Below are 26,864 nucleotides of genomic sequence, written 5' to 3'. Positions count from 1 at the left end.
CAAAGGAACAAAGGGAACTCAGCCCCACAGCCATCCCACACGGCTGGGTTGGAACAGCAAGGCAGCCATGGGCTCCCCCAGCTCTGCCTCCAGAAAGCCACACACCAAAAGGGAAAGTTGCTACACCTCCTACACGGCGAATGAGCTCCTTTAAAACTCAATTAGCTTTTTATAGGTTTTTTATGACTTTGTCTTGTTTTCTGCCTCGGTTTGCCAATGTTGACAGTGAGTCTTACCTCCCGTCACCTCCACCCACCAACGAACTGACAATATTTACTTCTTAGAAGAATCTAATTAGCTCTTTCCTGATGAGACGGTAGATAAGGCACAGCAAAAGAGGTTCTATTATTCAGACAAGGTTGCAGTGCTGCTGTGGTTGGCTTCGGTGGTTTTGATTACTTACTGAACGTTCGCTGCCGTGATTGTTTTATGGACCCCTCTAATGGGCTGAGACACAGAACTCTAAAATATCGTTTCACCATATCCCCAGGAATGGGATACATACTCCTCCAACAGCATTACAAAAAGCAGACCGGCTACAGGGGAAGAGAGGAGAAAGTTAATAAAAAATGACAGTGCGGCTGGCTCCCCGCCAGAGATCCATTTGAAAGTTATAAAATCCCCCTCAGATCAGATAAAAGCACGCATTATTATTGCAAGGTGTAAACTCAACACGCTGACACAGCTTCTGTTTTCAGTTTTAACTAAAACCCCGTCGCTTGTCGAGATGATAAGAGCTTCTGCCTATCTGCCTGCTTGGTGTTAAGCGGTTATCGCGGCAAACAATTTGTCAGAGGTCTGTCTGAAGAAGTTCACCACCAGCACAGGAAATGAGCTCCAAAGAAGCAATGGATGTATAGACCTGTTTTCTTTTTTACTTGATATTCGGTCATTAGAAATATAACTTAGGAAATGCAGCATTCAGTGAGTTTCCTCCAATAAATGCTCTGCAGAGATTGCTTGATGATCCTTGAGGTCCCTTCCAACCCAAGCCAGAGATTCTACTTCAACTTGCCACCACTCCTCCTTTCCTACAAACAACTGCTCCACCTTAAGCCCCCATCCCCCAATGCTAAAAATCGAGCTCATCACAGCCACGTTCCCAAAATCACCTCTGCACAGATATATTCTGACATCCAGAGTGCAGTGAAGATTTCTGCCTTTACTTTGACCCAACAATTTATGGATAGGACCCTGGAGGTGTTCAAGGCCAAGTTGGATGGGGCCCTGGGCAGCCTGGGCTGCTATGAAATGTGGAAGTTGGTGGCCCTGTGTGCAGCAGGGAGATTGGAGATTCATGATCCTTGAGGTCCCTTCCAACCCAAGCATTCTATGATCCTATGATTCTGTGAATGGCCTCAATGTGCCAGGAGAGAGTCAGGTTGGAAACACTGGATGATAGAAAACAACTCTTCCCAAAAGAGTGGTCAGGCATTGGGCACAGGCTGCCCAGGAAGTGGGGAAGTCACCATCCCTGGATGTGCTCAAGAAATATGGAGATGTGGCACTGAGGGCAAGATGGGATGGGTTGGACTTGGTTGTCTTTGAGTTCTTTTCCAACCTTAATGGTTCTACGATCGCCATCCCCATACTCCTACTTTTTCCCTATCCATAACACAAGGTCAGTGTTATTTATACCCTCAATGTTCATCATAAAGAGTAGCTCGGTTAATTCAGCACTTTATCAGAAAGCTATTAAGCTTCTGCTGTTCTTTGGAGGAGCGATCAGAACACGGTGCTCTCCTTCCCGGGAGCTGTAAAGAGAAGTTTATCACATTAGCACTGATAAAAGGACTCAGGCAACCGAGTCCTCTGGGTCAGCTGCACAGTTGAAGTCAAAAAGTCATTTTTTAAGAAGTACTTTCTGAAGCAAGGTGTTGATTTGCACTTCTGTGCGTTCTGGCGTCGAGAACAAGATATCTGCGCGCAGGCATCAAAAGTAGCTCGGTTATGTGATTAAAAAGTGCATTTATCACATTTACACAGAGAGGAGAAGCTGAAAATTAGATAAGGGGCCTAAAAGCAAGAGAAGGAAGGCTGTCGTACGAGCATTCCACACACATCAAGGACTGCAGCCCCACACCTGAGCCTTCCTTCTATCCATAATGCTGAACGCCACGTTTTGTTGTGGGTTTTTTCTCTGCCTTCTCATAAAAATCACAGAATATCCCAGGTTGGAAGGAACCCACAAGGACCATCGAGCCCAATCCCATGGCCCCACAGAGGGCCATCCCAACCCCAAACCCTATGGCTGAGAGCCATGTTCCAATGCTCCCTGGGCTGCAGCAGCTCGGGGCTGTGCTCACTGCCCTTGGGAGCTGCTCCATGCCCACCGCCCTATGGGGCAGAGCCTTTCCCTTCCCATCCCCAGTGACTACAGCCTATTTGAAGCTGCCGTGCTAAGAATCACTCTGCTTAATACCTCCACCCTGCGTGTTGGGAATCACAAAGGAGGAAGGGCTGCTCGCTCAGCCAGGATAGGGAATCAGGGCTGCAGCTCATCAGCTCCGGCGCTCCGAGCTGCACTTATTTATCTTGACCCTCAGAAAGTTATACAGCTAAAGGAGGGTTCGTCCTCCCCTCCTGGCCCCAGATTAAACTCCTTTATCCCATTCACTGTGGGAGTTCCCAGACTGCTTTTTCACACACCCTCTTTCTGGGCCTTGTCAAACTCTGCGCAGATAAGTTTCCTTTCAAGATTCTGCTTTTGTTTCCAGTTATCGGCCTGGTTTTGGTTTTCTTGAGATCCTGAGAAACAGACAATGTTCAAAGCACCTCTCCTAGATAGTCTGGATTGGCCTGGAATGCAGCGAGATCCATCAAAAGGAGAGGATAAAGCCCTGAGCCACGGACAGAACATCTTCTGGCTTTTCTTAAATGAGACCTGGGGGGATGCACTGATCTTTGGATCTAATGCACAGCCCGGATCCACCATCAGAAGCTGTCCTCAACCATACCAATAATGTGGGACAACAGGTCCCACTGCTGAACCCCAACTGCAGCCGTCCACCAGCACAGATCTTCTCTCCCAACCTTCTTCTGTAAGCCTGAGAGCAGCAAAGCACTGCAGAGCACAGCCCGATAGATCACCACATCCCTGCAAGCTCATGGGAAGACCCTGTTACAGTACAAATCTGCTTTGGTTTGTTGGGTTTTTTTCCTGTGATGGAGAAATATTCTTTCAGCAGGACCCCATTCAAGCTGCCATTGGCTTCAGGTTCATGTTATAAGGCTAAATTCAGAGCTATAGACTGACTACTGAAAAAATAGGTGGCAACACAGGGTAAGAATCACAGGAGTTAAAGAATGAATCAAAACTAGGTCTCACCTTGCTTCTTTAAGTTGACATAAGATCCCTTTTTAAAGCAGGAGCAGCTACTGAAGAATTAAAGTTACATATTACAAACATATTTCACGTCCAACGTCCTGACTTCCAAATCTCACATCCTAACTTCCAAATCTCACATCCTAACTTGCAGATCTCACAAAGCGCTCATTCAAATCCCAAATCTGCTATTTCCCAGACATCATCTGCCCCCCAAAGGCCAATGGGGAAACTGCACAGAATTCCTCAAAGCCAACGCTTCCCTTTCTGTTATAATCCTGTAGAATTTCTTTACGAAATCAGAGAGCTACCATAGAATCACCAAGGTTGGAAAAGATCTCCAAGATCATCCAGTCCAGCCGTCCACCCACCGCCAATTTTTCCCCATCAAACTGTGTCCCTTAGCACCACACCTAAACATTTCTTCAGCATCACCAGGGACAACAGGAGCCATCAATGCAGACATGGAAAGAGTGTTAAATCTCCTCTTTTTTGCTTTCTAATTTTCAGGCAGACCGCTGTCCCTCTCCCAACAGGATTTCAGGACAACAAGACCAATGCCTGAGTTAGAGTGCTGGCCATGCCAAACCCAAAGAAAACACTTCTATTGCCTCCATGGAGCCAGGATCAGACCCCTATAGGCACAGATAAGAACCAGGCATAAATCAGATATAAACAAGCATGGGAAGATTGAGGTTGGATGTCTGGAGGAAGTTCTTGACAGAGACAGTGGTGAGGTGCTGGAACAGCTGCCCAGAGAGGCTGTGATGCCCCGTCCATCCCTAGAGGTGTTCAAGGCCAGGCTGGATGGGGCCCTGGGCAGCCTGGGCTGCTATGAAATGGGGAGGTTGGTGGCCCTGCATGCAGCAGGGGGGTTGGAACTCAATGATCCTTGAGGTCCCTTCCAACCCAAGCCATTCTGTGATTCTATGATTCCACGGGAAGAATACCCCCTACTTTACAGCTCTGTTTTGCAAGTCACCAGTTTGCTAAGAAAACACGTGATGTTTGGTCTAACCATCACAAAAAGATAATCCTACAAAGCAGTCTTTGGCCTCATTAAGGCTGTCATTCCCATCTCCAACAAGCAGCCAGCCATAGCCAGAAGACAGGAGCTGGCAGGGCAGTTCCCAAGCTCAGTTGGCAGAAGCCTTTTTCTCTCCGTCAGAACATGTCCGTTCCTGACACCCCAGCTAAAAAGCAAGCAATGGAAACAACATGTAGTATGCCAACAACATACATCCCCAGCCCAGAAGCCTGCAATCACCATAACACAGATTTCTGGGAATGGAGGCATCTCGAAAGCTATGTGTTAGCTCCTCCAAAATCACTGAGCAGGGACCCTAAATGAGAAATGAGGTGCTCACAGCACTAGAGGGGGTCTAGAGGATGGCCACTCAGATGATCAGAGGGCTGGAGCAGCTCTCCTATGAGGAAAGATTGAGGGAACTGGGATTGTTTAGCTTGGAGGAGACTCTGGGGAGACGTCACTGTGGCCTTCCAGTACTTAAAGGGAGCGTATGAACAGGAGGGGAATGGCTGTTTACGAGGATGGATGGTGATAGGAACAGGAGGGAATGGTTTTAAACTGAGACAGGGGAGGTTTAGGTTTGATATTAGGAGGAATTTTTTCACACAGAAGGTGGTGATGCACTGTTACAGGTTGCCCAAGGAGGCTGTGGATGCCCCATCCCTGCAGGCATTCAAGGCCAGGCTGGATGTGGCTCTGGGCAGCCTGGGCTGCTGGTTGGTGACCCTGCACACAGCAGGGGGTTGGAACTGGATGAGCATCGTGGTCCTTTTCAACCCAGGCCATTCAGTGATCAACACCTCTCAAGGGTTATGTGCTCTGCCAACAGGTTGCTTTCATTATGGTACCCTCATGAAAATTAGAGTAACCTGCTGCTCTGGATTGAAGTGGTTGGCCCCAGTACCTGCCAAAGGAGACGTGATGTATTACACGAGCCCATCTTGCCTGCAGACACCGCTGGAAATGCAATTTCTGTTGGGTTTCAGCTGAATTCATTGAAGTCATCACTGGGATTTGTGAGTCAGCGGTATGCGTTGGTGACAAATTTCCTTCCCAGCAACATGTGGTGGACGAGAGGAGCCCGCGCTGAAGGCATTTCTCAAAGCCCTAACCCTGCTTCTCCCCCCTCCAACACAAGAATATTCCAGAAGGAGAAGAAAACACCCAATTCCCAGAGCATTGCTTCTTATCCTCATAAAGCATTTTGTGATGGTTTAGATTTAAAGAATGAAATGTCAAACAATTTCACCACTGCCACTCTTCCAAGCATGGAAGTAATAGCAAAAAAACAACAGTGAGAAGAAAGAAGAGAGGGAGAGAAACACACATTGGAATTATCTGGAATGGGAACTACCCATCTCTGCACAAAGAAGCTTTAATCCCTCCGACATCAAGAGAACCCCATTTTCCACAAAGCTCTTCAGCACTTCAATCCCTCTTGGAGCATTTACTGTGAGCTAATCCATTTAATTCAATTACTCCTGCCTAACAACCTGCTTTTCAAGAAATCTGTAAGGCCAACGATATTCTTTACTATGAGTTGTTTACAGGGAGAGTGGTGAGGGGCTGGAACAGCTGCCCAGAGAGGCTGTGGATGCCCCGTCCATCCCTGGAGGTGTTCAAGGCCAGGTTGGATGGGGCCCTGGGCAGCCTGGGCTGCTATGAAATGGGGAGGTTGGTGGCCCTGCGTGTGGGGGGGGGGTTGGAGCTTGTATAATCCTCAAGGTCCCTTTCAACCCGAGCCATTCTATGATTCTATGAATGTCCCAAATTGGAAGAGACCCATAAGGATCATAGAATCCTAGAATGTCCCAAGTTGGAAGAGACCTATAAGAATCATTGAGCCAAACTCCTGGCTCCACATAGGACCGCCCAAAAATCAGACCGTGGGTATGGCGGTCCTTCAGAAGCCAGGAACACCGTATGAAGAAGTAACAGAGAGAGGCAGCAAGGTCAGGGTGCACACTGTGGGCTCCGTGGACAAAGTTGGCTCTGCTTTTGGCTGGGGTTGAGTGTCAAAAACCCCTTTGGTTTGGGTAGAGCAGCGATGAGCTATTTGAGGACATTCCTCTGAAGAGGCTGCTATGAAATGGGGAGATTGGTGGCCCTGCATGCTGCAGAGGAGGTGGAGTTTGGTGACCCTTGAGGTCCCCTCCAACCCCAGCCATTCTATGATTCTATGGTATCTACAGTAGCGCAGTGCTGGGGCTGAGGTTCCACCCAAAGGCCCCACCAGGTCCTCCAGCAGGAACCCAATGTCACTGCTTTATAGAGGTGGCAAAGAAATACCCTCCCAACAGAAGCAAATGACAAAACCCCCATTGACTGAGCTGAAACGTGCAGGATTCAATGTTCAGGAGTTCTTTCCAGCCCCATTTCTGACCACCGGGTTCCATACCCTGCCCACATTGCTCGCCTACATTTAAAACTTGCAGACTTCAAAATTACAATCACTTTTTTTTTTTTTTTAAAGACCAAAACAAACAGCAGCCTGTACCCAAAAAAAGTGCAATTAGAAAGTCAGCATTCCTCCAACTTCTCGTTAGTAAAAGTTTTATAACCCTCCAACATGTGGCACTCCGGCACAAGACCTGGCAGAAGGAAAAATGCCCTTGTCTGCCTTTCATAAATACAGCAACATTTCAGCGTTGGCAAAGATAGCCTGGTTCCTATTACTAGCATTTTTCCATTTTAAATTTACTAGTTAATTTTATAGAAACAAATAAAGGGACCTGCATATTATAAATCTATTAAGGATAAAAAACGTTCACTCTTGAAAAAAAACACAAGAAAAATCTCACACCTTCCCTCCAGCCCCTTCCAATTTTGATTTATATAGCTTTAAAAAGAAAAAAAAGAAAAAAAGTGCCTCTCCACTGAGCTGGGAGGTCCTCCTGGTCCCCTCCTAGCGAGTGGCACACGTGTGGCCCCATGGTCAGACCCTACTGACTCACCATTCCTGTAGGTAACTCCACCTGCAGCTGGCCAATGGGGAAAATAGGGGAGTGCCTCCTCCTACAGCCCTGATAAGAGGTCGGTATGGAAGCTGCAGGACAAAATTCAGCAGGGTTCCACCAACCCGTGCTGCCAGCTGCAGTTAATAGGGTTGCTCCTCCTTTTTGCAAGGGGTGAAGATAGGTAGCAAGACACAGCTTGCAGCCCTTAGCCAAGGGAAAAGTCACTGGAAGTCAACACAACCAATCATTCAGTTGTGTTGTGGCATTTGGAAATCCTAAAAGACCATACCAGGTTGTTCACCTGAGGGATGGGGATGGCTTGTGCTGGGGCAGAGCAGATCCAGCAGTGCTACAGCTCAGCTGATGGGTGACGTCCTCCTCCAGGGTCCTGGGAGCACAGGAACTGCTGGGAACCCAACCTGCTCTGTACACAGGGCTGAGCTCCTCTGTCTGGTGGTTACCCTGGGCTTCTAAAGCTCTACGAGTGGATGGAAGCATGCCCTATGGAGCTGCCATTTCCCAGATGTGGGTTTGCAGGATGGGGGCACGCAGGCCGTGATGACACAGCTCAGTCCCTGCAGCTTCACACCATGCCACCCGTCTGCCCTCGCCCTCGAGTGCTTTCCTGTGCTGATCCAGGATTTGACATGGATTTGACATGCATATGCTGATCTTGTTTTGCAGAATGCATTTATGACAAGATCAGCATATGCATTAATGTGCTAACAGTTCAGCTTCAAAGACGTCTTCCAAAAGGAAGAAGTAACCGCAAAGTTATTGGTTAGGGCTTTGTGCAGAGGAAAGTGAAGCACTGGAGCTCAACTAAGTCATGCCCAGTCATTTAAATTTAATTTCTTACTGAGAGAAGAGAGAAGAACACTTATCCTAGCTCCTGGGTATTGTTACAGACATATTTGTTCCCTTCAAACAGAACAGCTCTCAAATTCATCTCAGATCCACAGAGGTGGAATTTTTTTTTATGCAAACGGGGGACAGCTGAGGAAGGAAAACAACGGGAGGAAAACTACAGGCAACCCCCCCAAAATCAGTTACCTCACTTCTCTTATCTCCTTCTCACCATGCACAGCCGTGATGGATGTGACCGCGCTGCCTAGAGTGGATGCAAGGAAAAGTGGATGCAAGGAAAAGTGGATGCAAGGAAAAGTGGAGTGGATCCCTGGTGTGAATGCAAGGAAAAATCACACCTCAAGAAAACCTCTGCTATTAATATCTGTGTACCCTCACATCCTTCAATGATCCACAGTGGAGAACCCAACTCCTCAGCCAACTGCTGCATAACCAGGGGGCAAAAACAAACATTCTGGAGAGCCAAAACCATACCTCTTGATATTGATATTTGACATTCAATATGAACAGAGTGGAACAAGTCTACAGTTGTATTTCTGAGTCTCCCATTCTAGTTCCTGCTGAGCTGTGAACAAAACCTCTCAGCCCTGCATGAACACCCAGTGACTCCTCTACTCAAAAGGATGCATCTCTTTGAAAGGGTAGATAACAGCAGGACAAGGGGAAATGGTTTGAAGTTGAGGGAGGGAAGATTTATGTTGGATATCAGGGGGAAGTTCTGTGCTATGAGAGTGGTGAGGTGCTGGAACAGCTGCCCAGAGAGGCTGTGGATGCCCCGTCCATCCCTGGAGGTGTTGAAGGCCAGGTTGTTTGGGGCCCTGGGCAGCCTGGGCTGCTATGAAATGTGGAGGTTGGTGGCCCTGCATGCAGCAAGGGGGACTGGGGCTTGATGATCCTTGAGGTCCCTTCCAACCCAAGCCATTCTATGATTCTATGATTACGTTGACTCGATGGTTCCACCAATCATCTATTAAGATTCAGACTATTCAGTATATATGACACAAACCCAAAGAACCCCAAACCATCCTCTTTTCAACCTAGCACAAACTGGCAGAGACCACGTCAGAAGCAAAGAGGACTGCTGCAAATAATCAGAAAACCTTCAAGGATTTGGAGCGTCCTCATCCTACAAATAAATTCCAAGCTCCTTTTTTTCCCTTTCCAAGCAAAGTGGAAAAGAGAGATCCTCCCATCTCCCAAATGCTTAATGCTCTTGTTCTTAAAACGCTTTGGAAATACTTGAATAGAAACAGAAATATTAAATAGAGTTTCTTTCTGGGCCTGGCATGTCACGTCGGGGCCAAAGCCATCACTGGATTGGAGGCTCAGGCCACAGAACATCTCGTTCCAATGATGGGCATCTGGGCCTGCAGAAGCACATCACAGTCCTCCTCCATTTGCACACACCTCCTCCCTTCAGCCTCAGCCTACGTTATGAGCTATGTTACAGACTCTGTGCAGTTGCAGAACTGCAGTGCAAGCCAGTTGTCACTGCATGATGCACCATCGCCATCCACCAAGCCAAAGATGAGGTTTAATAAGAAGAAAAGTAGAATCTTGCACCTGGGGAGGAATAACCGCGTGCACAGGTTGGGGTATGAGCTGCTGGATGGGAGCTCTGCAGGGAGGGAGCTAGGGGTCCTGGTGGACAACAGATTGGCCATAAGCCACAGTGTGCCCCGGTGGCCAAGAAGGCCAATGGGATCCTGGGGTGCATTACAAAGAGCGTGGCCAGCAGGTCGAGGAAGGTGATCCTCCCCTTCTACATTTAAATACTGTGTCCAGTTCTGGACTCCCCAGTTCCAGAAAGACAGGGAACTCTGGAAGGGTTCCAGCAGAGGGCCACAAAGGTGACGAAGGGCGTGGAGCATCTTCTGTATGAAAAAGGGCTGAGTGACCTGGGTCTGTTCAGCCTGGGGAAAAGAAGACCGAGAGGGGATCTGATTCATGTTAACAAATATCTGAAGGGAGGTGGGAGGCAAATGGATGAGGTCAGGCTCTTCTCTGTGGTGCACAGCAATAGGACAAGGAGCAATGGCCTAAGAATTGAACACGGGAAGCTCCTTGCTAATGTGCAGAAGAACTTCTTTATGGCCAGGGTGACAGAGCATTGGAACAGCTTGCCCAGAGAGGTGGTGGATCTCTTTCTATGGAGATATTCAAGATCCAGCTGGATGCCAACCTGTGCGACCTGTTGTAGGGAGCTGCTTTACAGGAGGGTTGGACTCCATGATCTTTTCAAGTCTATTCTCACCCCTGTGATGCTGTGAAGAGCTGACAGCACAGCTTGCTTTTCAAAGCAGGCTGACACGTCTGACACCGACAAAGCAGCACATCCTGCATCGCCCTGCGAGACTCTGAAAAGCAAAAATGTGCTCCTCATTTCTTGCTCAGTAGAAGCACACTCCAAAGATTTGCTTTGACTTTGCGGAACTACTGCAATTAGTTATAAATGATTAAGTGAAAGACTCAGGCTCAGTCCAAGTCCCAGAGGAGGCAGACACTGACTTCACTCGCCGCTCCACTAATTGAGGTCCCGCTCAGCCCGGAGCCAACTCCGTGTGCAGCTAGTAAAACGTCTGATTCCTTTCCTTTTTCCAGCCATGCTTTAAAAACACGCAATAAAAGTTAGCATCATGCTGCAGAAATACGCCTCGAAAGCCTGGCTGATGCTTTCATCCTTAGGCTGAAACATGTACCTTGGGCAGCCCTCCACGTACACTTATTTACACAACACAGAAACTTTCCACGTCCACCTTGTAAAGCAGGCCGGGTTCTCATCTTGTTTCTAGGGAGGAAAGAAAAGGAGCAACGCAAAGATGGTTCATTTAATCTTCACGAGAGTGAGGCAAGGCAAAGGAAACAATTCATGTCGTTCTGAAGGAGGCTTCAAATGCTTCCTCATGTTGCAGGGCTCAAAAACCAAGCGCTCATTCACAGGATCCAGGCTGGAAATGGTAGGTTTGATCTTCCCCAGTTCAGATTCAAGCCGTTCCTACTTGTGAGCGTTCCTTACCAGCAAAGTGAGGAATTCACCATTCAGGGTAAAACATTATAATCACAGAATCATTACGGCTGGAAAAGACCTCCAAGATCATCCAGTCCAACCATCAACCCATCCCCACCACTGCCAACTAAATCATGTCCCTAACAGCCACGTTTATTGAACACCTCCAGGGACAGGGACTCCACTGCCTCCATAATGAAACAAGGAAGAAAAAAAATCATCCATGGCTTCCAAGGAGTCAGAACCTTTCCAGGCATTTTACCTACATTAAAAAAGACTGGAAAAATAAGAACATTTCTTCAGCTGATGGGGGTGAAGGGGAGGAAGAAAAGAACTAGGCGTGCCTGCTCATATTCAGGATAATGCATCTTTCCTATAGCCAAAAATGACATTTAACAGGACAGGATTTTCCTTTACACCCTGTTATTACAATTACATGTGAGATAATAAAAGCTTCAAGCTGTGCTTTTGAGGTTTTACCCTTCCCAAGAACAGCGTGTTTGGTTGCAGGAACCCATTGTCTAGACCCCAGAGACAGACTGATGTCCGAAAGAGAAGAGCTTTCTCAGAAGTATAACAAAGAAACATTTACCTAAAGCATTTCAAAGGAAGTTCTTCCCCATGATTACTGTTGGAGTTGAAGGCAGTCTCCCAAACTTGCCAGGATTCCACGTGTCAGAGCCATGTGCTGCAGGCAGGGATTCACAGCGTGCCTTGCAGAGGATGCCCTCAATATGGACACGGCCAAAAAGTCCATGCAATTAACTCAGAAACTACCACAGGGACACCCACAGCTCCATCAGGTGCTCACAGCCCCGTCCAGCCTGACCTTGGTGTCTCCACGGGGCACCCATCACCTCTCTGGGCAACCTCACCACCCTTAGCATCAAAAACTTTGTCCTTGTATCCAGGTTGAACCTTCTCCCTTCCAGTTTGAAACCATTTCCCCTTGCAATATCACAACAGACTTCTTTCAAAGAGTTTCTTTTTCCCCTTCTTTCTTACACCTGGTGCCTGTTGGGTAGAGTTGGCGGCCCAAAACCAGTCCACGGCCACGGGAAGGCTGTCCATAAAGCCCCACAGAGTGCTGCAGGACGCAGCTGGCAATGCTCCTAACTAGGGAGGAAAGTTCTATTCCAGCTTGCTAAATTCAAAACAGAAGGAAAGTGAGAGTCCTTGTGCTTATGAGGTGCTACTGTGGGAAGTTATCAATAAACCGTCCCCAAGAGGAGACGCTGCAGCTCCGTTCAGTGCACACTGAGCCGAGCGGGGACGATGCCAGGGCCAAAGGAAGAAAGCTGTGCTGTTGTGAGAGATGTGGCAAACTAATGGAAATTCTAAGTGGTCTATGTGAACCCACACATCACGCATCAATGGATAGCGTGTAGGAAAGAGGAAAAAATAGAAGAAAAACAAGAAAAAAAATATTAGGAGTGGTATCTGTAGCGCAGGAAGACAAGGAGACCACAGAACAAGGTGTGTGTTGTCCAAGGAGAGGAAGGAGAAGCACCTCCAGTGGGAGGGAGCAAGGTGCTGAGCTGAGGAAATGAGGCAACGTCTGAGCACGATGAGGGAACTTTGTACTGAAAGCTGAAAAGAGTCCTGAAAGCCCTGAGCAGAGCTGTGTATGGGAGCAGCTCACCATGGGGACCCACAACACTCCAGCAGGCTCGTTCAGAGCACAGAGCTGAGCACCATGCAGTTGCCCCAGCTGGGAATCCCAGCACGAGGATGGCCGATGTAACACACCAGAAGCTATTGGAATCCCTTCTTCTGGAGAAACGGTGATGTGACTCTTTGGAAAAGTACCGATTTATGAGGGAAAGAGGGTCAACATGGTCTGAACTTCTGTACAAGGAAATGTACAGGCAAATGGTATTTGCCTGAGTGTGGGTAAGTAGAGAAACAAGTTCTATAGGGAACGTGGACTCTACAGGGCAGCATCCTCTGCTGAACCCGAGCCGTGCCTGGCTTCGGTAAACAAGTTGCATGGGTCTGGATTAGGAACAGATCCTGAAGCAGGAGGGACGCCGTGGGGGGGCCAGTATATCTGGTCCATGACCAAAGCCATTCCCATGCCCCAAGCCAACCTTTCATGCGATGACCGATGAAGCAACTCTCAATTTGCTGCCATAAACAAAGCCTACTTTCCCACAATTCTGAAGCCACCATATCTGGGACCAATCTGCTTCTCTGTAGCAACTCTTTTCATTCCTCCCTCCTCCAGGAAAGGTGACAACAGCCGTTCACAATGTCCAATGCTATTAACTAAAGAGTCCTAGGACCCACATCTTTCATGATCAGCTCTGCTGCTCTAGCACAAAGTCACAAAAACAACTGGCTGTAATGGTAACCCCAGACCCAGACAAGCTGTGATTCATGTACCAGCTCTGCAGGTCTTCTGGAAAAAGTTACCAAAGATAAAACAATCTTTGCATCTTCTGATTTAAAAAGGGACTTCTGGGCTATGTCTGCCTTAGAAGGGAGTGTAAATTTGCATTTATCCCTGAAGGCTTTCAGTACCAAAGGGTTCCTATTGGGCTTTAACAATGCTACTGCCCTTCCTCACGAAACAATGACAAGCTCTAGTTCTCTTGATGGATGCTTATCCTCTACAGAAGTCAACAACAAGAATGTGAAATGGATACAGAGCATCAGGATGGTCTTAGAAGACTGCTTAGTCTCCTCAGCAAGACATGATTAAGAACTCCGCAATGAGAAATGAAGATGTGGTGAAAGAGATCCCAATCTCATCAGAGGAGCCAACTCAGGTTCCTCCCAAGGCCTTTAAGCAAAACAGATCTCTGTTCTTCCGTAAGGTTTTCAGCAGAGATTCAATTCCTAATGTTGTCAGGCCTGCCCAGTGTAAAGGCTTCAGAGGAAAAACAATAAAGGGAACATAGGCTGAAAAGGGAAAGAAGTTAAGGCAGAGCCTGGGAACTCACCAAACTTGTTCACAAGCTGCAGAACGCCATTCATCTTCTGAACGAGCCACCAAGAAAGGCATTTTGGTGGCTGAGGCACAGCAGCCAGCCTGTGGGAGGTCTGCTGGAAATCTGCAGTGCCCACGACTTACAGGGCCAGGAGGAAGATAACACTGCTCAGCAGGAGCTGCAAAGGAAAGCAATTGTCCTCCCAGCACAGAGCGCAAATGCAAAACCCCTTTCATGCATCTATTGCCAGAGGCAGCTTAGCCTGGCTAAAGCAATGGGTGCCAGGGATACTCCAATAGTTTAGATCCTGTACTTCACCCAAGAGGTAAAAAGACTCCAGGAAGACCACAGGAATTCCTACAGACCTCCGGCCGCCAGCCAGGATGGGCAGTAGGAGGTATGGGAAGTTAAACACTGCTTAATGGGGAAGATCCCCAAAACTTTCCTACCACAAAGACAGCTTGGTCCTCACCAGAAAGCTAAAACTGATCACAGTGGACCATCACCCACTTTCAGGGTAACAGATATCATTAATAATGACAGGCATTTATTCTTGAGCAGAGATCTATACGTGACACACTGCATCCAGCTGACGGCTCCAAGCAAAAGCTTTGCCATCCACGCCTCTCAAGAAGCATGAAAACACGTTGAAACCAAACAGAAATTTCACATCTTAATCTGCACACGCTGCATCTGCTGAGTGCTCAGGAGTCCTGGGAGACCAGCAGAAACAGGCTGGAAGAAGAATGATGACAGACATAGGGGGGAATGATGAGCTACTGCTGATGTCTGCCCAAAGTTCAGCCTTTCTGAGCACCAAACACAACCTGGTTATTCAGGATGGCCTGTTCCTAGGAGTAAGAAAAGTAAGGATCTGTTAGGGTATATTTATCATCTGGAAGGGACCAATGTTATAGCAATGCAATAGGTTGGAAAAGCAACATACAGTAAGTTTCTTTATCCAAAGTAAGCAGACCTCCTTAGCTTGACCAGAACATCTTTTCCCAACTGCAAACGCCCCACTGAAGGGCACTCTGGCTGCAGCTGAACGCAGCAGCATCTGCCTCCAAAGGAAAGAGGAACAGTCAACTTCAGAGCTACCACAAAGGTTTTAGGGATCCTCGCTCTCATTAAGTAAAGCAGCAAAAGAACTTTTGTGCTCTGAGAAAAAAAAACTGCTAAGAGGTACAAGCAGCTCCGAGAGACCCCAAACGTTGGCCCTGCTGCAGCAGTAAACCCGACAGACCAACACTCAGCCCCATGGTCAGTGCAGGGCCGTGGATCAGGGCTGCTAACGCCATCACAAGGTGAACCTCACTGCATGCTGCAGCACAGCCTTCAATCCTACCATCAGAAGTCACTACTCCACATAGACCCACTGAGGTTGGACAAGACCTCTCAGACCCCCGTGTTCAACCCCAACCCATCCCACCATGCCCACTGAAAACGTCCCTCAGTGCCACATCTCCATGGTTCTGGAACATCTCTTAGTGACCCATTCCAGGGCCTCACCACTCATTCTGATAACAAATGCTTCCCAATATCCAACCTAACCCCACTTGATGGAATGTGAGGCCATTCTTTCTCTATCAATCTGTCAAATCAATCAATTTCTCAATCAATCTATCTATCAAAACTGCAAACAAATCTCGCACTGAGTAGCAAGGCACTGAAAAAGGACCAAAATGGCAATACCACAGCTGTTGCAAGGTTGACACTGTGCCTTGATGTCCAGCATCCAGGCATCTCAGAATCACCAAGGTTGGAAAAGACCTAAAAGATCATCCAGTCCAACCTATCACCACTAGTTCTCACTAAACCACGTCCCTCAACACAAAATCCAAACATTCCTTGAACACCTCCAGGTGACTCCACCACCTCCCTGGGCAGCCCATTCCATTGCCTGACCACTCTTTCAGAGAAGTAGTATTTCCTAACGTCCAGCCTAAATCTCCCCTGGCACAGCTTGAAGCCATTCCCAAGCCATCTCGGTGCCTCACAGCTATTAACAGAGTTTTTGGCATCTCTGCAACGTACACAGCTCTCAATTTATACAAAACAAATGTACAAACACGCTTGATAGGGCTTTGAGGAGAGCTGGTGACAAAAAGCAGCCCCTGTGATAAGGATCCCTCCCTCGGCCCTCCAGAAGCATTCTAACATGGAAATCTCCAGTAGGTTCTAATTACGTCGTAATTAAGAGCTATAGGCTCGTGCCTTTCTTCCCATTTACCAGATCGCTTCTTTAAATTGAGAGCTGAGCCGTGATTTTCAGACAAACCCGTTTTTAAAAAAAAATTAATTAAAAATAGAAACAGCGCCGCAGCAAAGATTTGGAAAAATTTCGGAGTCAATTGTTTATTGAGACTCCAACTGATGTTAATGAAAAAGATGGTTACCATTTGAAAAAAAACAAAACAACAACAACAAAAAAAAAACCCCAGCACTTTTATGTTTTGCATAAGGAAAAGTCCCTACAATGCAACCTCCAGGGCACTTCTCAACCAAAAATCTCCAATGGTCGCGGGGCTCTCTGGCCAAAAGCCCTTCTCGAAACCCAAAAGATGTGGGTTGCAAACTATTTCAAGCATCCACAACAAGTGAAACTGGATGTAGAAAAATATGTTCTCAACATTTACTTCTGTTTACGATGAAACTGGAAACAGATGACCCTTCACAACACATTGTGTGAACGGGTAATTAACCAGCTGCAGCTGGAGCCCGGCTGCTGATCATTTACATTTGCGGCGCTGATCGTTCCAATCCAACTCAAGAAGGTCATTGGAGGGGTAACGTGGGACATCCCTCCCATCAGAGCTTCTCAGCACGTCCCATGCTGCAGGCTTCATCCAAACCAAGAGTTATCCACCATGAAGGTTCTGGAAAGCCGCTCGGTACGGGATGTCTCCTCCAGGCTGTGCTGCTGGAAGAGACTCTTGGGAGCCCCACTTTGCCCTCCTGCCATGCGTTATTCTTGGACTTGGTCCTCTGTACCACTCTTGCCATCATGACAGGTTCTACCCCAGCATAGCATCATACCATCATGGAATGGCCAGGGTTGGAAGGGACCTCAAGGATCATGAAGCTCCAACCCCCCGCCACATGCACGGCCATCAACCTCCACATTTCACAGCAGCCCAGGCTGCCCAGGGCCCCATCCAACCTGGCCTTGAACACCTCCAGGGATGAACAGAGCATCCACAACCTCTCTGTGTCACATATTCATATGCAACCAAAAAGACATCAAAATTAGGAATAAAATACATGAGCCCCACCAACTGAACGCATGTGTACACATAGACACATGTACACTTTTCAAAAGGACTGGTTTCACCAATCTGAAAGCAATTATGAGCCGGATCAGTTGGGAAAAAAGATTGTAATCAGAACAACATGAAGACTAATTGAAAATTGTTCAAGAACATTTTAAGTGGATGCTCAAAAAGCCACAGTGGAAAAAGACAGCCGTGCAAGTTAAAAGGCAACCTGGTCGGACGGAAGTCAGGGAAGCTATAAACATAGGAACATGACAAATGGAATAAGCAGAAAAAACTGAGGCCAACAGACAAGAATCTGGTGTTAGGATACAGTTAAGTGACAAGGGAAGCAAGAGACAATGAAGAAATCAACGGTCAGTTGGAATTCAGCATCGTAGAATGGCTTAGATTGGAAGGGACCTAAAGATCACTGTGCTCCAACCCCCTTGCCATGGGCAGGGATGCCAGCCACTAGATCAGGCTGCCCTATCCAGCCTGGCCTTGAATGGGAATGGAGCCTCCAAAATTTCTTTGGGCAACTTGTTCCAGTGCCAGTGTACAAGCTACCCGTTGGCTAGGACGTGGTTAAGTGCACCTCCCAAGCCCATCTACATGTTGTATTATCTGCAGTTTCTTTTTTCAAGTATATGAAGAGTAAAATATTTCAGGGAATTGTTCCTCAAGCACAAGAAAGAGGTAGGTTTGGTTTTTTTCTCCCTTGTAAAATGCACAACTGGAAGAAAATTTTCTCACTGGTATCTCAGTTGTGCAGTGTTAAGCAATCACAACCAAGGGCATGCAGAACAACTGAACCATTTCTATCTCAGCTGAGAGCAAAATTCAGAGTATAAGCTGGAAGTGCTGCCATAACTTCTCCTAATAGACCAAGTTTGGTTGTAGTGCCTGAATCCAAGAAGGCCAATGAAGAATTGGTCGGACCATACTACAGCAGATGATCAGATTGGAAAGTTTGGAGTTTTTCAATGGGGGAAACTTGATTGATTTCTTCTACTGCAGCACTGGTTAGCAGGCTGTAAGTGCTGAGCCTATGGATTCCTATTTGTAGGTTAGTGCCACAGAATCCAAGTCAGTATTTCAAAGAGAGCCCGAGGAAGGCAAGAAATTAGGTTGCATGTTATTATCAAAGGACAGACATATCAAGTACAAAGTACCTTAATATTTGGAGAGAGCAGAAGACTGAAGAATATCCTGGCAATTATTTTCCACTGATTGTATCTGCAATCCTTAGGAAATGAAGGGAACAAACATTAAAAGAGAGGAAACAACAACAAAGCACAAAAGACGGAGCGAGCAGACAGGAAACCAAAAGCCCTGAAGAGCAGAAGAGGCACCGAAGCAATCCAGGGGCACCAAATCAAAGCATTCACACAACTCAAGGCTATGGACTTGAGTGGGAAACAGCATCCCCAGGTGACAAACCGCCAAGGATTAAACAGGAGGACACACTCAGGAAAGATCTAGGAGCTGGGAGAGTACAGAAAGGTGAAATATCCCAAAAGAACAGCAACAGCTGAGGAATGCGTAGCCTTGTGCTCTGCAAAGTCACCAAGAGGAGAGCACAGCACGACCCGACAGGAAGGGACAGAATGGGGATGCGGGGATCCCTGAGCACATCCCTACAAATTACAGAGGTGAACAAGGCACACCAAAAGTAGAGAAGGAACAAGGAAGGGGTTTCTCCTTAAGAGCTGCGTTTAGAACATTCAATTAGCACTGCAGAAATTGCCACGTTCTGAGAGCTCATGGGATGAGAAAATTAACAGCATTACACCTTAGCTTGTTTCTCCACCTTGAAGCAAATGTATCCAGAGAGGGCCGGCATCCACTGGGCACTGCCTGGGTTTATTTTGTTGACCTCTCAGATTTCCTGAACGCTTAAATATAAAATGCAACCTGTAGGAAAAGTTTCTTTCAAACGAGAATTGAAACCGACGTCCTTAAAGCTCAATCTTCGCTGCGGACTCAACCAGCAGCCAAGACTGAAGCCTAGAGGCTGGTTCAGGGAGTAAAACAAATTGTATGTATGTAGTAATGAGGAGAAGGGCACAGAGATCAGCTCTTTACCTTTCTTACACCACTGGATACCAAACAATGATAACATCTCGGAAGGAAGAACTGTATGTCCCAGGGAAAGAAGCACTTTCCCAGTAACCCAAACTGCTCCCCTCCGCCCCAAGGTCAGTTCTCCTCCATGAGTCAGAACCTGATTCATTTTCCCGTAACACAGCGAGTTCAACAACCCAAGAATTTCCAAGTTCCATCAAAATCCATAAACACATTTTATTCTATCCAGCAGAACATTGAACTTGGCGGGATCGAGTACCACAGCGGTGGCCTCAAGTCAAGAAAAATCCTCTTTTGAAGAGTCAAAACATCTCCCAGGAGTTAAGCTAGGTAGGGTCTGGAAACTGGGCATCTCTTCTAAATACAAATACTCTCCTTTGTCATAAACAAAATAGCCATTAAAAGCTTTTAATTACTACGTGCCTGCGTTAACAGCATGTTAAAACCAGGTCAGCCCATTAGATGAGTGAAGTTATCTGGATGGGACAAAGCGGTACGGCCAGGCAAGGATTAATAACCTGCCCCGGCCACACAACGAGCATTATCGCACTGAAATCAGAACACCAAAGTCCTTGGCTCCCCGAGCTGTGCTCAACTTATTTTCCCTTTAAACTCTTCCTTTTTTTTTTTTTTTTTTTTTAATTTGGTCTTTGCCACAAAAAGGAAAACATGAGGCATGAATCTGTTATTCCTACAGAGATCCCAGCAATCCCATAGTCCGGCACCTTGAAAAACACAGACGAGGAGTCGTCTGCTAATTAGTGCCTACTTCAAGGTCAGCAGTTGTGGTTGAACTGGAGCTGAGAACTTTCAGAAGTCACTGTGATGCTCCAGGTTTCCCCGGGATGATGCAACGTCCACCACAAAGCCTGGTGCTCCAGCAGCTCACTACCTTACAAAGATGAGCAGAGGGCTGGAGCACCTCCCTACAGGACAGGCTGAGGGAGCTGGGCTTGTTCAGCCTGGAGAAAAGAAGGCTGTGGGGTGACCTCAGTGCAGCCTGCAGTACCTAAAGGGAGCCTGCAGACAGGAGGGGAGTCAACTCTTGAAAAGCATAGATAACAGCAGGACGAGGGGAAATTGTTTGAAGTTGAGGGAGGGGAGACTGAGGTTGGATGTCAGGGGGAAGTTCTTCACAGGGAGAGTGGTGAGGTGCTGGAACAGCTGCCCAGAGAGGCTGTGGATGCCCCATCCATCCCTGGAGGTGTTCAAGGCCAGGTTGGATGGGGCCCTGGGCAGCCTGGGCTGCTATGAAATGTGGAGGTTGGTGGCCCTGCACGTGGCAGGGGGTTGGAGCTTGATGATCCTTGAGGTCCCTTCCAACACAAGCCATTCTGTGATTCCGTGATACCCCAACTTCCATGCATTTGCCCAGCTCTGACCTTCTCCTTTGCACCTCATCAAGCCTTTGGTTGCCTGGACTAAATCAGTAGCTCCTATCCATCTTTTCTAACGGAGAAGTTGCAATCCTCTCCTCTGACAAATTAAACATATTAAGTTCCCTGAGCATCTTATTGTAAATCCTGTTTCCTAAGAAGGTTCAAGCTGTGCCATCTTTGTGCAACAAAACCAGGAGCAATATCAGGCCAAATGCTCTATGAGCCCCCTCAAGCCATGTCTCCACCCCAGCCCCATTCTCTGAAGCAGACCATAATTTCTAATCATGGCAATGCAGGAAGATGCTTTGGTCAAAGGGGTTTGGGTGTTGCGATGGGAGTGGTGCAGCTGTTTTATTTTTCAGGGCTGTCCTAGAAGAGGGTTGAATCTTGCACTCAGTGCACCTCAAGATTTCTTCCTCGCAATAAATAAGACAGAAATCCTCCTAAATGTTGTGAAAGAACAGCAAGACGAGATGACAACATGCAAATAGGCTATAAAACAGTCTGGTGACCGCAGCTAAAAATAAAGTCATACAAGATGAGAAGCACCTACCAGATAAGATGTGCAGCTGCAGATAACAAGGAAAGGAAGCCAACAAATACAAGAACTTTGCCCTTTGAAAGAACTCATGTCCACCTAAAACAGACCCCATAAACAGATCTTTGTTTCTTTCTGTTTGTGGGTTTTTAACTCTCCTGGCTCTTCCAGGGCACTGGAAGCACCAAGCACCAGCAGCACACTCCAGCACCTCATTCAGTGCCTTGAAGAACTCTGCCAAGCTCACTGCTTGCTGGTGGGGCTCACAGTTCCCCAGGACCCCAACCCATCACCTCCTCATTGCCCCACATAGAATTCCACACTGACCATCACACCGCCACGGACGGAGCAAGGGGAGGCCGAAGGCATCTTCATCACACCTGGAAAACAGCACAGGGGGAAGCAGAGCAGGAGGAGGGGGAGAGACAGACTGAGCCACGTGCAGCTCCAGCGCTCCCTCTGACACACAGTGCCCAGCTCCACACGGGAAAACACTTAATCTGCAATTTCCCCCTTTCAGACACGGTGAGGAATGAGGTCTCCTTGTGAGATTAGCAGCGCAAGCAGCCAAGACCGGCGAGCAGTTTTGCTCAAGGCCACATAATAGTTTCCTGGTAATTATCCTCATTCCCCGCTCACTGGGCTACACTGACATCAGTAGCTTCAGCCTCACAGCCAATAAATATAACCTTTAGTAACAGCACTAGAAAGCAAATATGAAGCACGGGGCTCTCTGGAGTGAGCTTACCTCTCTGCAAGGGGTTCTTTCATCTCTGCAACAAACCCACTGAGCACAAAACTTGACCCTGGAAACCTGCACCATGCAGCCCAAGGGTTGAAAACTGACTTATTGTGCAGAAATGAAGTGAGACACCACAAAAATGAGGCCCACCCTAACATCGAGGCCATTGGAGCTCCTTCAGGTCTTCGGGATGTCGAAGTCAATTGCAAAAACCAAAAACAAACGTGTTTTCATTTTAGCTCCATTTCCAAGATGTTGGAAAGCCAATGAAAAGAGGCATCTCCACGTGCCTCCAAATAGTTTGGTCAGTGAGTGGTCAAACAACACCTTTGGGTGCCCCATTCCTGGAGGTGCTCAAGGTCAGGTTGGATGGGGCCCTGGGCAGCCTGAGCTGGTGGAGGGCAACCAGAGCATGGGTTGGGGCTGGGGGGGCTGTAAAGTCCCTTCCAACCCAACCACTCTGATTCTATGACTGCACATCACAGAGATAATTCACTGAGGCATTAATTCACATGCAACTTAGGCAAGGATCCCAGCGGTCGTGCACAAGTCGCATCACAGAATGTTTAAGGTTGGAAAAGACCTCTGGGATCCCAAAGCCCAACTCATCCCCACTGACCACATCCCTCAGTGCCACATCTCCACAGTTCTTGAACTCCTGCAGAGATGGTGACTCCACCACTCCCTGCGCAGCCTGTGCCAATGCATTATCACTGTTCACAAGAAGAAATTTTCCAGACTCTGCACCTTTTAGGACTTTCACACAGATTATGGTCTCCAGATGCTACAGCAGGTCCCGTTTTGCTGTCATCCAACTATGCTAAAGAACACAAATGGGAAGAAAAGTATTTGGTAACAGCCAAGAAAGGATCTGACATCGTGACCAGCTGCTTACAACCACAAGAAACTCTGTAAGTGGCCGTGATGGGTTATTCCAAATCCTCACCCACCTCAGAATGGGGGGCCCATCCGAAACTGGGGGGGTTATTCCAACAAATGGAAAAAATACTTTGGATTGTGGAAGGCTACCTCTTTAATACCTCAATTCCGGCTCTCGTTGAAGTCCTACATTAAAATCTGACTTCATGGGAAGAGGAAAGGAGGAGAAAGATAAAACAAAGTCAAAAAGCAAAACCGTCCTTCGCTGTCATTTCATAAGTTAAGCTGAAAATCGGGCATTTTCCATTGCTTTTATGTTTGTCCCACATGGGACAAACAGCAGTGGGTCACCACCACCAGGCAGCTGCCTTGGAGCTCCCAGGTGGGTGGCAGAGGGGTTCTGCAGGTCCTCCATAACCATTAGCAGTACACTTAAAATAGATATGGACACGAGGATTCACCCATGCTACTCACTGGCCTACCTATGGCAGTGATCTGCTGGAGGTGAAGACGTGCATCCATTCCTGCTCAGTTCCCCTTGTTGGAGCTCTGAATCAAGGTCCCACACGACCACCAGCACTGACCCATGGATCCCTGCTGTCCGGATTCTCCTGGTTGTTCTGAAAGAACAGTTTGGTTCTCTCCACACCTCTCCACCACAGAGACTTCACATTCAGCATTCACCAATCACCACAGTTAACTCTGGCTCTGCGCTGTGCCAGTATTCATCACCTTTGAGCTAACTCTGGTGCCGGATGAGTTTCCTTTGGATTTTCCATTTACAACAACCTCCATGGATTTGCTCCATGGAGCAACATCTGCCATCGCAGATGCAACACCACAGCATTAGGTCCACACAGGCCATCCCTCACCAAGAGTCAACACGCCAACCCAGAAAAAGGCTTAATGTGTGAGCTGCAATGTACACACAGAACAAGGGATGTTGGCAGGACAAGCCCTCATTCCCCATTTGCAGCTCATTACTTCTGGTTTTGGCCAACGCAGAGCCTCAGGAGCTCTACCTGGCCAAAAAAGTTCTGAGCACCTACAGGGATGGAGCATCCATGGCTGTGGATGGGGCCCCGAGCAGTTTGAGCTGGTGAGGGGCAACCAGCCCACAGCAACATGTGGGGATGGATGGGCTTCAAGATCCCTTTCAACCCAACCACTCCATGATTTTACAAAGCCATCATCAGCTTGGGCATGGCATGAGGTGGCCAAAAGAAGCAGCAATTTGTCGAGGACAGCAGAAAGGTCACCAACACAGCATGTTTTACCAAATCATCTCCATTAGATTCTGGAAAGCTTCCTCCCCAGTTTAGCTTTCTGTCTGTTGCCAGACTGACCCCATAGCACATACACTTTTATCTGCATCCTGGTATTTGGCAACAGTAAGAAATATTTCCTCACAGGAACAAAAAAAAAAACCTTCTTCTATTCAAACTGAAACATCCACTGGACATCCCTGTGGGCCTAATTCCCAGAACACTGAAATCCAGACCTCCAAATGGGAAAAACATACTGACTGTCAGCCAGCAACTCCAGGTGTGGCAAGCCAAGACCTCAGTAACAGTCTGCATCACCATCTGTCTGCCACACAGCAACTGGGAAAACATTATTGTTCCAAACTTGACTGGCTTCAGTGTTAAGATAATTGCTTTGGTATTAATTAAATGTGCCTCTCTGCAGCAGCACAGGAAGCTCACGTGAATAATGCACTGATTGCATCTCTGGAACCGGTGGGCACAGCACAACAGTCAGCAAAGCTTGCTGGCACAGAAATACTTCTCAGATGAGGACACGAGGGAATCTTGCAACACACAGCTGCAAAGAATCACTGGGGGAAAATTCACCCAACGCTGTGCCCAGGGCAACCCAGCAGGACTGCTCCCATTTGTGGCAGTCAGAGCCTCTCTTTCTAGAGGGCACACTCAGCACAGGGTGCTTTTCCACCTCCTGCTTTGGCTTCTCTCCTTGCAGGGTGCCCCAATCCTGGCTGCATTTCCACCTTCACACATCCTAGCCCAGAACCAAAAAGAAAACCATTGTTTCATCAGCATCCCAACAAGCACAGGACCATGACTTATTTCACCCCCTCTAAGTTCTGCGTTTCCATTTCCACACCGTCCACTGTGGCAAATCAAGGCATGTGTCAATGTCTTCCATTTGGAGAGCTCAAAATTCCTTCCACGTCCCAACAGCCGCATCTCGCCCTCTTCCTCCTCTTGCTCAACAGTTTGGAAGAAACGACGCTGAGGAAAGGACAGAAAGAGTCCAGAGGGTCTCAGGAGGAGAAGGAAGGGATTGTCTCAACGCAGATTACACTGCTATGTTGTTAATTACACCGAGCCAGTCTTCTACGGAGATTACAGGCTGCCACACTGCTGCTGGAACCTCTGAAGCCTCTCCAAAACCCTCCTTCGCTGCTTCTAGCTCAGTGCTCTTGGTCACGACCCAAGCTGTGCTCTGATCAAAGCCCTCCCCGTGGTCCCTGCAGATTTCAACACTTGTGGTCGCTGGATCCCCTCGCCGAGCCGTCGCTTTTCGACGCCCATCGCTTGCTGCTGCATCCAAGGGGCGATTAGGCACGGCTCTAAAGCAGTGCTGGCATTTGAAAAGCTGTTTGAAGGCCTGGGATTGGCTTTTACGTAATAATCATGAGTTTGTTTAATTAGGCTCAGCAAAATGTTGCAATTTTAGATCAAACCGTTTTGTGCCCTTTCTCAGAGACGTACTGTATCTTGAAGGAAAACTTGAAGTTACCAAAGCAAACGAGCTGACATGGAGCCACATAAAGATACATTTCCACCCTCCAAAGACCACTGTATCTCTCAGCAAAGCTCCAGCCCCCAAAACACAGCTTTTATTAATGAAGGCAGAACTTCAACTCATCTCATCGGCAGCCTGAAGACCAACTCAAACTCATGCATCACTGCCACTGAAAGAAATTACATGCCTTCCTTAGGCTGAACTACAGCAAACCAACTTCTTCCCAGCAGAAGAAATGTTGTAACCTATTCCTCCACAATAAGGAACGCCTTAATGAGAAACCAAACCCCAAGGGGTTTGAACCCCAATGCCTCCTGCTGGAGCTCAGCCTGCGTAAAACCTGGAAGAAACCAACCCCCAAGGGTCATTTCTGACCTACGCAAGAACAGCTTTTGCCACCGCTTGTATCACTTATCTGAAGAGATCTGAAGAATTCAGACATGCAGCTTTTTCACTGTGTCCAAATGATGAGATTTGCAGAACTTTCAATGCAGGAGTCCAAAGATAGTCCACAGCAAGCACTTTTGCCCAGGCACTGAGATATAGAAAAGGCTTTGGCTTGAATAAAGGAATTAACCACACTGGGGGTCATTTCATAATCAGACTGAGAAGAACACACAGGACTTTGCTAGGTGGTTGCATATGGAGAGCTGGTCCCTCCCTCTGAGCCCCTCAGTGCTCCCAGACTGTTGCTATTTCAACACAAGAACCATTTCCCAAATATATTCTGAAAGCCCACCCTACAGAGCAGCTGATGTGATATTAACAGCACTCCAAAACGGACCCAGCAGCCATCAGGAGACCTCTCCTACCACGGGGAGCCAAGCAGTGCCTCCTGCAAGAGTTCAGACCAGTTACAGCTGGGATGCATGGGGAGATTTTAATGCCTGGGAGGTGATGATAGCAGCCACAGGGTAGGGAAACATTTCACACACCTTCCCAAGGACACCAGTGGGGCACTGCAGGCTCAACAGAACCTCGAGCCATACTGATGGATATCAAGAGGTGAAGCGCCCTGAAGATAACAGGAATCCCCAAATTAGACTCAAAGCGTAGCACACAGAAGCCTTAAAGTCAAATGCCAACAATCTCAATT

The 26,864-nt window shown here is 47.6% G+C and overlaps 1 protein-coding gene across 8 annotated transcripts in view; it reads right to left on the bottom strand.

Moving 5' to 3' along the window:
- EXOC6B (exocyst complex component 6B) overlaps positions 1 to 26,864 on the bottom strand; it is a 246,067-nt gene that overhangs the window by 148,426 nt on the left and 70,777 nt on the right. For 6 of the 8 annotated variants that reach the window (XM_042872008.1, XM_042872009.1, XM_042872012.1 and 3 more), the window contains exon 7: positions 18,549 to 18,620. The exons of the other annotated variants lie outside the window; for them this stretch is intronic. In XM_042872008.1, the coding sequence (XP_042727942.1) occupies positions 18,549 to 18,620 (72 nt within the window). The remainder of the gene's footprint in view (positions 1 to 18,548; positions 18,621 to 26,864) is intronic. 8 annotated transcript variants of the gene reach the window in all.

The sequence above is a fragment of the Lagopus leucura genome, unplaced genomic scaffold (genome assembly GCF_019238085.1).
Source record: "Lagopus leucura isolate 7727_CA_CO unplaced genomic scaffold, USGS_WTPT01 Super-Scaffold_100004, whole genome shotgun sequence".
Lineage (NCBI taxonomy): Eukaryota > Metazoa > Chordata > Aves > Galliformes > Phasianidae > Lagopus > Lagopus leucura.
The sequence above is the reverse complement of the archived record's forward strand: the minus strand, read 5'-3'. Positions and strand labels throughout refer to the sequence as shown.